The 15,531-nt window shown below is 42.3% G+C and overlaps 1 protein-coding gene across 5 annotated transcripts in view; it reads left to right on the top strand.

Moving 5' to 3' along the window:
* The window catches only part of cxxc4 (CXXC finger 4), a 50,634-nt gene extending 46,792 nt beyond the window's left edge, over positions 1-3,842 (top strand). For all 5 annotated transcript variants that reach the window (XM_034602203.1, XM_034602167.1, XM_034602185.1 and 2 more), the window contains exon 3: positions 2,676-3,842. In XM_034602203.1, coding sequence (XP_034458094.1) covers positions 2,676-2,720 — 45 coding nt within the window. In that variant the 3' untranslated portion in view covers positions 2,721-3,842. The remainder of the gene's footprint in view (positions 1-2,675) is intronic.
* Positions 3,843-15,531: the final 11,689 nt, after the last annotated feature.

Raw genomic sequence — 15,531 nt, 5'->3', positions numbered from 1 at the left:
ATTAGAACAGATTTTCTCCCCAGTGTTTTCTGGTGGCTCAGTCGATAAGAAACCTGCCAATGTACCGACACACCTTTGCTTCACGCCACAAACACATCCTGTCTTTCTCTTCGACAAATAAAAGTCTGAAATATTGCGTAATTGCTTCCAAAAAATGAAAATGAATGAAGCTAGAGTGACATAACAAGGGGGCAGGCATCCGCTCATTGTAATTAGGCCAAAAAGAAAACTCCGTGAGATTCCCAAACATGATGGTGTTTCAGTTGATCCATGGTTTGAAATGGGTGGTGATGGCTTCCTGATGTTGTGGGTCCCTCCATCACTCACTTGGATAATTTGAATTGCTTAATGTGGTGTGAAAAGATGGTTAATGGTTGTTAAACGCATTGGAAAGAATATTTGCATCCAAAATGAGTGTGATGCTGTGGTAGTAGCTGTCAAAGTGCTGCTGACTGTTACAGACTTAGAATAGGCTCAAAACCCCCAGAGTAATCCAACAGAAAATATATGTTATCTGAAAATATCCTTTAATTTCATATAGGCTTTATCTATTGTCTAACAGCCTTATCTGATGAGGTGTTTGCATTTCATTGTCTTCTCATTAATATTCATAGGAGTTGTTATGTTTGGTTCATATACCGACTAGGTTGAGTAAAGCAGTGTCAGTTGTTTCTCTGAGCAACATGAACTAAACAGAAGCTAAAGCCTGGACCAGCAGAGACTGTATATAAACATGAGTGACATGACAGCTACCAAAAGTAAAGCTAAACCATCTTGATTGCCCCCTAGTGGCTGGCTGCTGTATGGCCCATAACCCGAGGCTCCTCCATGTTGTTTAAAAACCAAAGTACACGTCAAATAATTTTTTCTCAAAAATGGTTTCTGTCATTTTAGGTAGTTCTTATCACGTGGATGTTTGTTCAAGTCTTATTTTTTCCATATAATTTGGTTTAAATTAGTTATTTGATGCAGGAAAAACAGTGTGAAATGTCATGATTGACAGCTGAGACTGACCACGGTTGGTTGAGCATGTGTATTGGCGGGACCTTGATACTAAAGCTCCACCCCATAATCACTGATGCGTAGACTCTGACTCCAAATTACGTAAAAAGCACAAGATGGCGGCTCGCATAGGTGGGACAGTTTGGCTTCATTTTTATACACGAGGAAGTTTAGAAGTCAGATCCATCTCTCACATTTGTTTGATCCAAATTATCAACTTTTGATCATTTCAAATACTATTCACATGGAAAACATAAACCTGGTATAACTGTTTATTTTCAAAAAAGTTCCAACTCCAACGAAACTACCTGTAATGTCAGTGTAAATGTGAAAATGAGCAATATGGCTGCATAACAGCATCACAGCTGCTGCACACACATACATTTACTACGACTGAATATTATTGAAATACTTTCATATCTTTACATCATTGTTACGACGTGGCGAATGGAAAATAATGAGAATGATGCTCATTATATAATCAGTGGTGTTTCAATTTTATCAAGGGGTGTAACTTCAGATTATTTATATTATGGACTATGGACTGAATTGCTTAATAAAATTGTGTAAAGAAAGCTCATTTTGTCCATCAGTTCTAAATCCCAAAATATCCAGTTAACTATAAAACAGAAACATTTGAGTAAAAAATTACGAATATTATCAAACCTGTAAATCTACTGTTAATATACTAATTGACTCATAATAATACTTTTAGCCCTGCTGTTATGCGTTTCAAAAGACCAAAAAATGTTCTCATGTCAAAACAAAGACGTAACAAAGAAATTAATACATTTTTTCATTACAAATGCTTGGAATGATTCATTAACACATCAGGACTTGGTAAAAAACATGATATGCTCCTGTCGTCACTATGTGATCCCACAAAGAGTCGGTGTGTTAATATAGATTCACTTCTCAGCCTTATGTTGCACAGTAAATACTTTATACATGCAGCCCGTAAACTGCACATGTCTGAGTGAAGGAGCCCTGCTCTCATCAGTATGCCTTTAAGGAGCCACTGATGACACTCGGTATTAAAATGTCAAATTGCCCTCCACTCAGACTAAAGTGATTTTAGTTGTGATTTTGCCCCCCCCCCCCCCTCACACACGCACACGCCCACCAGCACCATCAACAGCAAGGAAAAAAGAAAAAATCAAAAAATGTGCTAATTGGTCATGGAGATTGGTGGGAGACTTCAGTATTTTATGTCTCTGACTTCCAAATGAGTTTGGGGAAGGAGACACTGTCATTCTGGCGTGGAGGTTTTGGGGAGGAAGAGGAGGGGCCGCTGCTGGCGCAGGCTCAAATTGAAATGATGCACTGTTCCCCCTCACTGCTGCTGGAGCTGCAGTAATTAAATGCCTCATTGTTGCTTCTTGGGAATTTGTATTGAATATTTCATCCAGCGTAATGATTATTTGGGTGTGGGTGGGACGTGGATGTAATCACCTTGGCTGGCTCTTTGATGAAATACTTGGTTTGGTGGTTGTGCTTTATAGCCCTTAAGTGCCCTTCTGGGTTTTTACCTTAGCCCGTGCTTTTTCAAACTGTTGCTGCCGACCATCATCACGTGAATGTGACTGTATCTGTATGTATATGTGTGACATGATAATGACGTGGCCTCAAACCCTGCAAATTCTAATGTGTCCTTCACGTTTTGTCTCCCACAGAGGACGCCGATCAACACTGGCGAAGCTTTCCGGTGGTTCTTTTAGAGAGGCGAGCCACAGCCGCCCCATCCGGCAGCACGAGGGCAGGTGGGACTCTTGACTCTCTGCCAGGAGCACTCGATAGGTTCACAGGACCCAACGTGCTCGGCACACTTCGGAGAGGACGAGAGAGGAAAAAGGGGACAGACGAAAAGATAAATGAAAACATAACGGTGTTGTTTTAACTCTGTAATTTCCTTTTCTGTGTAATTATTGTACCTTTTGACAGTATCATAATGTATATTTTCGGTGTCTATGAATGTGTTTTCAGTGTTGTGGCTGTAGGTTCACAGCCAATCCTATGTAAAGGACTCAAAACAGACAATCATACAATCATCCTGAATCCGTCAAACAGAAGAGGCCACAAGGATTGATGATATAACGAAACACAACACACTTACTCTGGAGCAATAATCTATTCTGTTGATTACTCTTCAACCTTTCATTTCTTTTGACTTCTCGATTATTATTATTATTATTTTTTTTTATCAAACGAAATCATCCTCTGGTTTTGTCTCTTATTCCATCTGAGAATACAAAAGCATGTATTGAAATGCCTCGCTGGCAGCGTGACGTGACTCGCTGAGAGCAACAGACGTGCAGGATGGCAGCAGAGCGTCTGTGATGGGCTTGTTGACTCGCTTCCTCGTGACTCGTCTGAGTGGACTCGCTGCAGAACAGGGCACATTGTCCTGTGCGGGGAGTCGCACCACTTTGAAATCTAATCGTCATTTGGTTGTGACAGCACCTGGAGGTCGCGTTTTCAAAAATGGTGTGAGAACATGTTTTTTTAACAAATCTACTTTAGTCATCAAACCTTTTGGTTTTCTTCAGTTTGGATCACTAAAGCTTGTTAACTGTCTAAAAGGTAGGGAGTAATGCCAGTAAAGGAACTGTAGGTTATCTTGAACACATTCAAATTTAGAATTAATGCCAGAATACGACAGTTCTTTCTCCTACAACAGTAATGTTAAAACATTCCAAAAGCAAAAATTATTCAATAAGTTACTCATTGTCTTAAACCCTATTGTTGCATGTGTAAATGTGTTTTGGTTTTAAAGATTACTAAGAATTTGTATATTGTTGTTGTGATGCTTTTATGTGTTAAAATAAAAAAAAGACTTCAGTAAAAGACATCTTGACAGAGAATGTTTGATTTGCAGGAATCACAGAAGACAGAGAGAAAAATAAAACTGCTTAATTAAAATAAAATAAGAAAAAATTAACAACGATCAGTTATGATCACCTGACAAACATTATATGTTTTTTTTCTTCCCTTCCTGCAAAGCATCAACAGGAATAACAACCGGGAGGAGATGGCAGGAATATAACAGCATTGGTTGCCTCCCCAGTCACGTATTCCCTAGAATACTAAAATGTTGCATGGAGAAGAGTGGTTCCCAGAGGCAGCAGACTTTAAAGGACTTGTGAAATCCCATGTGGTTTGTCATGCTGGAATGAACTGGAGGGAGGGGGGGTTACAGGGTGGGGAGGGAACGTGGGGAAGCAAGAGAAGGGAGGATGGTGGGTGGGTGAGGGTGGTGGTGGTGAAGTGAGACAGGCGCCTGAGATAGCTTCAGTAACGGAGCGATTGCCGGGTCTTTGGGTTTCAGGGGTTGGGATGTATGTGTGTGTGTGTGTGTGTGTGAGCGAAAGGGAACACAGATGCACATTTTGGTCTGTAGCTGAGGTGTGTGTGTGTGGGGGGGGGGGGGGGGGGGGGGGGGGGGGGGGGGGGGGGGGTGACACTGCTGAGGAGAACGAGCAGAGAAGGAGGAAATCATCCGGGACCGACTTCTCCCCTGACTGAGCACGCTCGCCATCACCCAAATTGAGCTGCTGACTAGTCAGGGCCAGCCAGGAAGATGACTTGAAGTGCTCTGCGGCGGCGGCGGCGGCGGCGGCAGCAGTGTTGGCGGCAGTGCAGCGTCTGGGGCGCCCAATCCCCCCTCACTGGTCATCAGAGGTTGATAACGTGCATCAGGGGTGCGCCGGCTTGCTCCCTCCCTGGCTGGGGAGATTAAATAACATCAGAGACAGCTCTCTCTAATCCTCCCCCACCACCACCTCCCACTCTGTGCTCTGGAACTGGGATTTAAAGATCTCAGGCCCCAGTGGTAATGTTCACTTTCCTGCTTCAGACAGGGACAGGCAGAGACAGAGGAAGCAGGGGCACGTTGGCAAGTTAACAGGATGGTGGGAATACTGTGACCTCAGTCGACATGGGAAAATTCACTTTTTACACCGTAGGAGCTTCTTAGAACTAATATTCCAGCTGTATATTATTACAGGAACTGTCAAAGTGGGAAACGTTGCTTGTTTTCTTTCTTGCTAAGAGTTAAATGAGAAGATCCACACCCTCAGCTTTATATCTCTGCATTTAGCACAGAGCTAGAGCAACGATAGCAATTAGTTTCGCTTTACTTCAGACATGAACTGAACTCCGGAGATCCTCCAGACTTTCTCCGTCTGTATGTGTCAGCGCAAATTGTCCGAGTGAGAGCCTCCAGAGTTTCTGCGGACTTTCTCCGTCTTGCCCCCGAGTGATAAGTCCGTAGAGAGTCTGGAGGTGTCGATGTGAGAAAACCACAGGATTCAGCGCGAGCGAGAGGGTTGCTGATGACGTTTCTAACACGCGAGAAAACAAACATCTCCACATGAAAAAGTGGAGCCAAACACGAAGAATACGTTACATTCTTCCTCTGCCTGCTGCTCCACCCCTCACCTGAACACTCCAGAGATTCCTCTGTCCTTCACCAGAGAATCTCCGGCTGCGTTTATCACGTGTGAAAGGGAACCTCCGCAGAAAGTCCACACCCAATCCTCCACAGTTCCTCCGGAGGTCGTGTCTGGAAACATCTTACGATAACCTGGTGTGTCGAGACGTAATTGCACCACCTTGGTGTTTCATATTTATTGAATTTACAAAACCCCAAGCCTTTTAATGCTGTTCTGCTTTGTAGTTGTCACATTAATCTTTTCCTCTCTGCTAATCAAGGTGTAGGGTTTTCTGTGCAAAATCTGTTGAGGCAGGGATTCTGGATTGTCACTGGAGGGTGTCGTTGTCAGTTAATCATAAATATTTTGAAGATTAACCAAGATTCTGCAGCTCTGCTTGTCCATGTATAAAAGTTGCAGCATGCCACTGAGCCATGGTAACAATGGCATCAGTTCTGCCGAAGGAATCGAGATGGACCGTGAAAGTCAGGATGAACAAGCTTCTAGATTATATTAGAGCAGGATGTTTCACAATGGTACATTTTTTATTTTCAGGCTCTCTAAAAATTTAAATAACATTGTAAATGGGAACCTACATAAAAACTGGAAGAAGATGGCCTGATACTTGAGTGGTTTTAGACATGAACTCCAGAAAATGTCTGTAGATTGGGTCCGGACATTTTCTGGACTTTGCCTTTAACATAAGAGGAACGCAGCAGGAGATTGTTCGAGTCAGACACCTTCACAACAACAGCATCATTTCTGGAACATTCAGGTGGGGGGGGGGTGGGGTGGGGTGGGGGGGGGGGGGGGGGGGGGTACACCTGGGTAGAGCAGGAGGCAGGAAATGACGCATAAATTATTCTGCATAAAGCACATGTTTTTGTTCACAGCACATCGACACCGGTGTTGGCCCTTATCGTCAAAAGCGCTTGAATCTTGTCGTCTTTCCAAGTTGACATTTTCTTCTATGGCTCCTCTTTTAAATCCTGAGATACTTGTGTTCTTTTTTCTTTTTTTTTCACTTTTGCGTCCGTCACGTGTTATAAACATGATCGACATGCCCACGCTCTCCCGCTGTTTTCTCACTTGGGCTCAGTCGGACATTGTCTGGACATTTTACTTGGTGGCTGGCACAAAAAGCTGACTTGAAATTTACAATCAGGCTTTTAATGTCAACTTGTCAAATGTTACACTTTTGTCTCTTGCAAACTGTGTGTCCATCTCTCACAAGTGCCTGATACCACATTTTAGCCAACACAGCCGTTTTTAGGATTAATGCAAAAGTCGGAAAGCGGTGTCAAGGTGTTGTTGCTCTAAAATACAAAACACATTTTGTTTACAGCATCCATGTTGTTTCCACATTCTGACTTCAAAGCACATCAACACAGCGAACTTAGGAAATGTGACCTGCAGATGATCACGTGACAAAACAGGTAACTTCATGCTGGCAGCACGAGTCCACAGCACGAGGGGAAACACATCGAGGAGTCAGCAAACGTTCTGGCAACAGACCGGGGGGGAAAGGCGTCTGGTATAAACACTGGTGAGCATGAGGGAAATGAGGAGCAGGTGTGTGGGCGGGCCGGGAAGTTCCAGCCACTGGAAATGGGAAACAGGTGAGCAGGTGGATCTGGAAACTGGAAGAAAAGTCTGGGGACATCTGGTGGGCGGTTGGATTATGACAAAGGCCAATAAACCAGAGAAATCGTGAGAGTTTTAAATGTCACATTACGAAGATTCGATTGATCCTGTTGTGTATGAGAGTTTTATCTGAAGTTCAAACTGCAGCAGGACCTCACAGCATCACATGCAGCTGTGTCAGATGTTATTTCTGTCCCTCACTCTTGACAAGCATCGCAAGGTAAATACGCACCTTTGAGCATCGAGGGAATAAAAACAGATGACTCAAAGGAAGAAAAGAGAAAACATGTCATTGACTGTGCCTTAAAGCATCGCTCTGTTTTCATTATGCTTTCTATACATTATCATAACTGTGCTCACTAAGTTAACTGCTGAGATCTCGGAATGTGGCCACATCAATAACTACGCTAACATGGACACGTGGAGTAAAAAGACGTATCATACTGTTTAATTATTTACTTTGATTTGGTTCCCCATGCCATTTAAAGTGTCAGTGCTATTTCTGGGATGCTTTAAATGAGAGCTGGAACAATGTGGATGGTGGAATTCCTCCAGTAAATACTGCCAAACCTCTTAGTGACCTGTATCAGTGAGAATATGATGTAATCCTGCTTCAGGAATAAGATTTCTACTAGTTTTCAGTACTGCTTAAATAAGATTTTAAAGCAGTGAACTCAATTTGAACCCAACTGTACACACCTCTCAGAAAAATATGCCATGTTTGCAGTTGGTTAAGTCACTATATGGATGACTAAAGCAAATACTGCAGCATTTCTGGAGATGAAATCATTTGATTAATATGAAAAAAGCAGAATTACTTTTTTAGACAAACTAATTATTCGGTCCATATGTCATCACAGAACTGCAGCGTGGGGAATTCTTTCAACAGCGAGACAGCTTTTAAGATTCATCCGAAGATCTCTTCTTAAAAAACAGAGGGCGCTGTCACACCGACCCTGTTTGGTGCTGACCCTCCAAAATAACAGGTGTGAAAGGTGCCTCGGATCAACGGACCAAAATTGAATCCGACTAAAAGAGGTGGTCTCTGTCCTTCATATAACTGAACCACAGTTTGAATGATTTGCAGTATGATAACGTTTATATTGCTCGGACTTTCAGACCAATTGCAGGAAGTTGAAAGAACATTAAATAGTAGAAGAAGATAAAGAAATTCTCTGCATTCTAACGGAAAGACTACGACCTGCTAAATTGACGTCAAACGCACACACGTGCACAACTATCGAAAGATGAAGCCCACAGAGGTGAGGTGGACAACATTGCACATGCACTCCATTAATTACAATGTGAAACCAAAACTAACCAGATCAAATCTTGAACAAAAATGTGAATCTTGGTTCGGACCTTCCTCCAGACTTTCAGGAGTGAAAACGTCCTCAGAGCGGCTGAAGGAGCAGCTGCCACTCAGATAAACACTAAGATGAGCACAGGTCCCTGTGATGCCAGTCAATCCACTGGGTGCCAGGGGTTAGTGGGCCAATCAGATGTGCTTACCCTCTCTGTGTCCTCCACAGAAATGCAGAATCTCTGTGATAATCCCTACTGAGATTTTCACAGAGGATGATGCTCCCGCATTCCACTGACATACTGAGCAGAGGAGAAATCCACACATCTTACTGGGAAGCGGTGCTCAGGGAGGACATGTATGACGCAAGGCTGGATGAATATTAAATGACAGAGGTAAAATGTTCTCGAATTAGCCTGCACCTTATATTAAAACAAAATAAATGCATTTTATGTTCTAATTTAAGGGTTAATACCATCCTAATTCCATTTTACATACCTGTTTAATAAGATTTTTTTTTTTTATAAATCCCAGTTTCTTCTTTCCCTTTTTAATAGTGATGAAATGTTGACTTGCACATACTCATGTTGCACATACAGCATCCCACTGTTCTTATATATCATTACACAATGCACAAAACATTTTCCCACATTGAATCACTCGCAGAGGACAGAGAAAGAGGCAGAGAGGGAGCGACACGTAGAGCCTCCCTCCTCCCCTCGCTCCCCTACCTTGTCTTTCATTATTTATTTACTGTCTGCAGTTTTTCCATCGCACGCATATTGATGCAGAGAAAGCAGGGTGTGAGTGCGTGTCAGAATCATTTCCTGACGAGGGAGACAAGGTGGAAGTAATCAGCAGAGCGCTGATGCAATATGACAGCCTCTAGAACCGCTGGTACACAGTTAAGAGCAGGAGGGAGAAGAAAAACATCTCCCCACTGAAGGAAGCAGCAAGATTTGCACAAGCGACATTTGGATGGAAAGTAAATTTACAAAGTTCTAAAAGTTTGGTGGAGGAAAATCGGATTCTAGGGCTGTTTTGTCTGAGCTCATCTCCGAAATTTTCTCCTAAATTTAAAAAAGAGACGGTGGCATAAAGACAGTGTATCGTGTTCTTTTTACATAAATCTTCACACGGTCATTCAACAAGCTAAACCAAAACAGGCCCTCAGCTTTAGCGGCTCTAAGTGTGGACAGCAGGCGTATCCGTAGCATTTCAAATGAAAATTTACTAGCATGGATGTAGCCTGAAATGCTTCATTATTCCTTTTGGTCCACTTCCCAAAAAGCCCAGCCTGCTCTGATCATTATTTTGTGACTGTACAGCCATTTAGAGCGTGTTGTTGATGTCACGCCCTTTACCCAGAGGCTTCCTGATCAGCTGTTACCACGGTAATAATAATGGCATTGGCCAATCCGAGTCCAACTGGCCATCCTAGTCTAACAGGCATGTCACATGTTATATTGTGTCATAGATGCTTTACGGGAAAAAAATGCCACATGACAAATTAAAGGAAATAAAAACGTAATAATGGCACTTTTACGTCATTGGCAGTATTCTGTATTTACCAGTTTCTACAATTGCGACCAATGTCCAGATTTAAAAATAATAATAAATTCCCCAATGGCAGCAATAATAAAAGCATAAATTTGTCAATGCATAACCATTAAATAGTTATTCTTTCTGATTCTGTGTGGAGGAGGTAAAGAGGACGCAGACGACGAAGGTCTGCAGAGGAGCCAGCGAGGCGCCTGGCTGACGTGATCCTCCTCCACTAATCTTGTCTGACTGTTGCTGCCTCCCTCTCTCCGAGGCAGGTATGGATTGATTAGTTATCCTGCAGCCATCACGGAGCACAGTGAGACGTCCAAGTACGCCGGCTCCTTCACCCTGTTTCTCCATGTGAAACACACCTGTACGTATCTGCCTCGCACATCTGCACGTCTCTATCTCGAACATTTCTATCTCTGCCTCTGTCATCACCTTTCTGTGTCTCTCACACACACACGCACACACACACACACACACACACACGCACGCACACGCACGCACACACCATCTGCTCCTCCTGACAGGCACAACCTTCCTGGGTGCAGTAATTGATAAATGTGGAAGATGGTGCATTTAGGGTCTCGCTGCTTCTCCTCCTCACTTGCAAATGGGATGGGTGAACCCCTGCGCTGAAGCACACACACACACACACATACACACATACACACACACTTACAAACACTTATACAGAAACACACACACACCAACACATTCAAACACACATAGAGAGGTGCCAGCGTGCTGATTGATTGATTGGGGCGGTAGGTTTCATGACGGCTGGCGACATTTCTCCACATCATGTCAACGCCCCTGGCAGCAAGAGTCCCAGAGTGATCTCTGTGGAATTTGGTAATCAAAGTCAGTGGGACTGGATTCCAGGCTGGTGTCTGTGCAAGAGTCTAAACCATTTTAAAATACGAGAATTTTACAATATCTTTTTAATAATTGATTAGTATATTCAGTTAGAGTCATTTTTAATCAAAGTGATTTTTTGGGGGATATGTGTAAAGTACTGGAGGCGTTTAAACTCATCAGTAAGGCATCTTTAACTTAATGTCCTACAATATCCGTTCCTAGCAACTAAGGCGGTTCAGTGGTAATGTTTGGGCATATGGTTAAAGGATCGGTTCACAAGTTCTTTCAGTCTGTCTTCAGTCCTCAGGTGCCAACATGATCATTAATACAGGTGTAGCTTGTATCACTCTGGCCATAAAAGACACCCTCCTAACGCGCTTTCAGTATAACTGATGTGGGACAGAATTCAAAGTCGATCTTCGAAGCAAAAATGAAATCAGAAAAGTGTCTAATGCTGACTGGATTCAGCCGTGTGAAACCAGGACTGTGGATTTTATTTTGAAATTACCATGATGGGCTGAATAAACAGAAAAAAACATACAGGAAACAAAACCAGACGTGTTCATATGCTCTCCTCGGATTTGAAAAGTATGAATCTACCCCACAAAGTTAGGGGAAATACTTTTGTCTTGGTTAAATATCAGATAAAATTTAAAATCTGACTTGAAGCAAAATGGAGGGATACTTTCTTACTTTCTTACCCAAACCTCTATATTTCTTAATCACAGATACGTTTTTAGAAGCTTCTTTTCCCACTTTTTATTATGTGTCTTTTTACCGAAAACAGACTAAATGGGGGGTAATGCAACAATGAATAAATAAATGTCAATAAATAATAAATAATGTCAAAACATGTCAAGTAGCAGCAACATACCTGATGTAACCATACATCCATGATTGGGTCTTAGAAGTCACGACTAAGTGCTGAATGCAGAGCAAAGCAAAGCTAAACCTTGCTTTAAGTAAAAGTTCCAACTGGTCAACAGTCTGGCAACAATGGCACAAGCATGACCACTGTATGTGAATAGTCATGTAGGAACTAAGATTATTACTAATCAGTGTGGACGTAGCCACATTTAGCCAATGCAAAGAAAAGAAAGTTATAGATTCAATGAGATTAAGTTTTAGTTCTGTTAATAGAGAAAATGTGAATGCGTGATTCACAGCAACTTCTATACTGAACTATAATATTTCAGAATAAAGAGACAATTCATGGCCTTAAACATCTTAACTTTTCTTCTTCTAATGAGGTTCATACAGTATCTAATAATTTCCTTTCTCTGCATCAATGCATCATTCTCTACTCACTTAACTTGACTCAAACACCCATGACCAAATAAATTAGTCAAATCCATTCATAACGTTGATAGACTGGCTGATGCAGTACAGCTGTATTGTGTGATGCATAAAAGGTTACAGAGGCCCACAAGGACACATGTAATCAAGATAAAGTAAATTACCTACGCACTGTATCTCTGACACTTTGAATCACTTAACTCTCAACTTATCACTCATCCTTCAATCTATCCACCTGTCCTTTCATCCATGCATCGACCCTGCTATTCATTATCTGTCCATTCATCTATCAGCTGCCGCACCAGCCCGCCCATACACCCACCCACCGAGTGTTGCACGAGTGATCCGACGAACCCATTCCTCCCCTTTAAAAAAAAAACACAACAAAAACCACCACTTGGCTTTGTTGTGAACACTGACCAAGGACTCAAACTGTGGCAAGACCATAAGCGTGGTGGTGAATGTTTTGAATGTTGGAGGAGGAGGAGGAGGAAGAGGGGGAGATGGAGGAGTGAGGAAAAAAGACAAGGAGGATCCAAGTGTCAGGTCCCATTGGGGTCAGGGGATGGCGGCTACATTTACCAAAGCAAACAGCCCGGAGGAGCAGAGTACTTCACCTGTCGCTGTGGATTACTCCATTATCACATCCACCAGTCTCACAGTGTCCCGTTCTTACCACTCACTATTCAAAATTCATACAACACGCAGAACGGTGGGTGCTATAAAATGTTAAACTGCGGGTGGATTCAGCGTCGACTGTATTACTGGGTTGTTGCGTGTGAAGCCCCGGTGAGGATGAATTCTGGGAAATCTGGAATAATGAGAGCGGTCATCCTTTATGCACGTATGAAGTACAAAGCTGCATCAGTGCATTTTTTTAAAATAAGAAGCGTAGTATTGCAGGATGTAAGGCGATAGGATTTCAAATAGGGGAAAATACATAGATGTGTACAGACAAAGCAACAATATACGTCCTGTTGACAACAACACGTAGGTCGAGTTATTTTGAATCAATTATTAAACTCCCCCCCGACCCGGATTGGCACCAGAATTGAATGAGTTCTTCCTTGACTCGTATCAAATCCTTCTACCAAGTTTCGTGATAATCCGCCCACTAGTTTCTGCGTAATCCTGCCAACTAACAGACAGATACACAAATGGAAAGAAAGCGTAACCTCCTTGGCCGAAGTAATAATCAACTCAACAAATCAATTTGGCACAACATGTTTTTTGACATAGCATAAAACCCTAACCCTAAATTTTTATGTTAAATTGACTGAATGACCCAACTGTTGTAATAACATTACAGTTCCTCCTAAATTTCAGCAGGATGCCCTGAAACCTGTGGCTGGAGTTGGAGGTGGATTTAGCCGCACCGCTCTCAACCTGCAGCAACACTCAATGCCAAGGCACTCATAGCACCACTGTGGGTTAGCTCGCCGGCAAATACAACAAAGGAAATGGCACAAAGACAAATCCAGGGTAAAGAGCCGTCCCCGGAGAGAAGAGTGACACCAAGTAGTCCCTCTTCTCCTTTTGCAGCGGTGTGATTAATAACCCCCGTGCCCCATAATCTCTCCATCATCTATCTATGTAAATGCCCCTGGACCTGCAGCGCCAACACACTTTGACTGATGGCTGTTCCACAGCATTGGGCTCAGTGTTTGTGTGTGAGTGGAAAAGAAGAGATGGGGAGGGTCACGTGTTTTCGATGCCTTGTCACAGTCTGGCCACTTACTGTAGTTTTTGTCTGTTCCAAAAACACTTGGAGAAAAGACAGCAGAGCGCTCGAGAACAAAGTTATAATTTCCTCCCACAAATAAGGAACAAAAGACAGAATTAGATTTGGCCAAATTGTTTGATAAATTCTCATTTTATCCTCTTTGCCCCTCTTCCTCAGCAAAGGCAGTTTCAATAAACAAGGTCAATGGGATTAATTAGGCATCTTAAAGCACCATTTAAAATATTACATCAATTATTAATGCTTGTATAATTTTGTTATTCAATGAAAGTGTCTCCAGTTCATATTAGTAAAGGTTTCCCTGGTTTCAGCTGGGTTGTGTACAGAATGGGAGTGTGAGTGCTGACACTGTCCTCATGTTTGTCCCATAGAGGCAGAAAGATGCTACTGTTCTTTAAAATGTGTCACATTTCAAAGCTGTTCATTTTCAGACAGAAACGTCCGGACATACAGTTCATCTGTCTTCAGGTGTGAAAATAATGCCGAAAATTGGGTCTGGACATTTTCTGGAGTTTAACTTTCACATACGTATGAGGAACGCAGCAGGAGATGTTCTGGGTCAGATGCGTTCACAGCGACAGGAAGATATCGGGAACATTCACGTGAGGATTGGTGCCCGACTGGTGTAGGCCCTAATCACCAAAACTCCTGAATCTCTTTCCAAGTTGATCTCTTCGATGGCGTCTTCTACGTGTATATGGCTCCTTTTTTTTTACCCTGAGATATTTGTTTTCTTCCAGTTCCGCATCGTTGCGTGTTAGAAACGTCGTCAGCCGGCCCACTCGCTCTGAATCTTCTGGACATTTCACTTGAGGACTGAAAGGAGAAGTTTTGGGAAATGTGCAATGTGAAATGTTTCAGTAGTTCCACACATGTGATTCCAGATGTTCATTTAATGGTCTTGAATTAGTTTATCATTTATAAACTCACACTCCAATGAAAAAAGATAATGTAATAATATTTATTTTTCTTAAACTAATGTGCTTAATTGAATAGAGCAAATTGTTATCACCTTTAAAATGGAGCACTATGGATTATTGAAAGTTAATTAATGAATCCCTCCTTATAAGAATGGTTTGCGATTGTTGCTCTCTTTTATATGTAATGGGCCTAAACATGCAGGATCACTGGTATGATCCTGTGAATGGAGTCTAAAAGACTGGAACACAGGGTTTACATGAATGTCTAAAGTGGGGGATGGAAAGCGCTGAGCCACACGAGCAGGACGCTTTGTGTTTTTTAACCATCACAGCCCTCAGGCAGTTTTGGGCACAAAGACAGATAACAGGGGAGTTATGAAAAAGGTCAAGGAGTATCATCCTCTTAATGTGCAAACGGATTCTGTCTGAGGACAGAGGAGGAAAATCAAAAGATCGGCTACAGCAGATCCAGCTGCAATGCATGTGGGTTCGTGTTTATGTTGCAATGGAGATATTGTCTCCTGGAAAACCACCTTATGTACGACTGAACTGTAGCAGCAGATATGTGGGAAACAGACTGGTTTATGTTTAGAGTCGACTTTTATTCGATCGAGAAGGAATAAATGAATTTCTGTATTTATTAATGACGGCGCTGGCGTCATGAGTCTTTCTTCAGATTACTGTCTGTGGTTATTTTTAGGAAACAAAAGCATTTTGGTTAATGTCAGGGAGAGATTGGGTTTTTGGGTAAATGTAAATAAACATGCTGAGTCTGGAGTTACTCTG

The sequence above is a fragment of the Hippoglossus hippoglossus genome, chromosome 1 (genome assembly GCF_009819705.1).
Source record: "Hippoglossus hippoglossus isolate fHipHip1 chromosome 1, fHipHip1.pri, whole genome shotgun sequence".
NCBI lineage: Eukaryota > Metazoa > Chordata > Actinopteri > Pleuronectiformes > Pleuronectidae > Hippoglossus > Hippoglossus hippoglossus.
The sequence above is the reverse complement of the archived record's forward strand: the minus strand, read 5'-3'. Positions and strand labels throughout refer to the sequence as shown.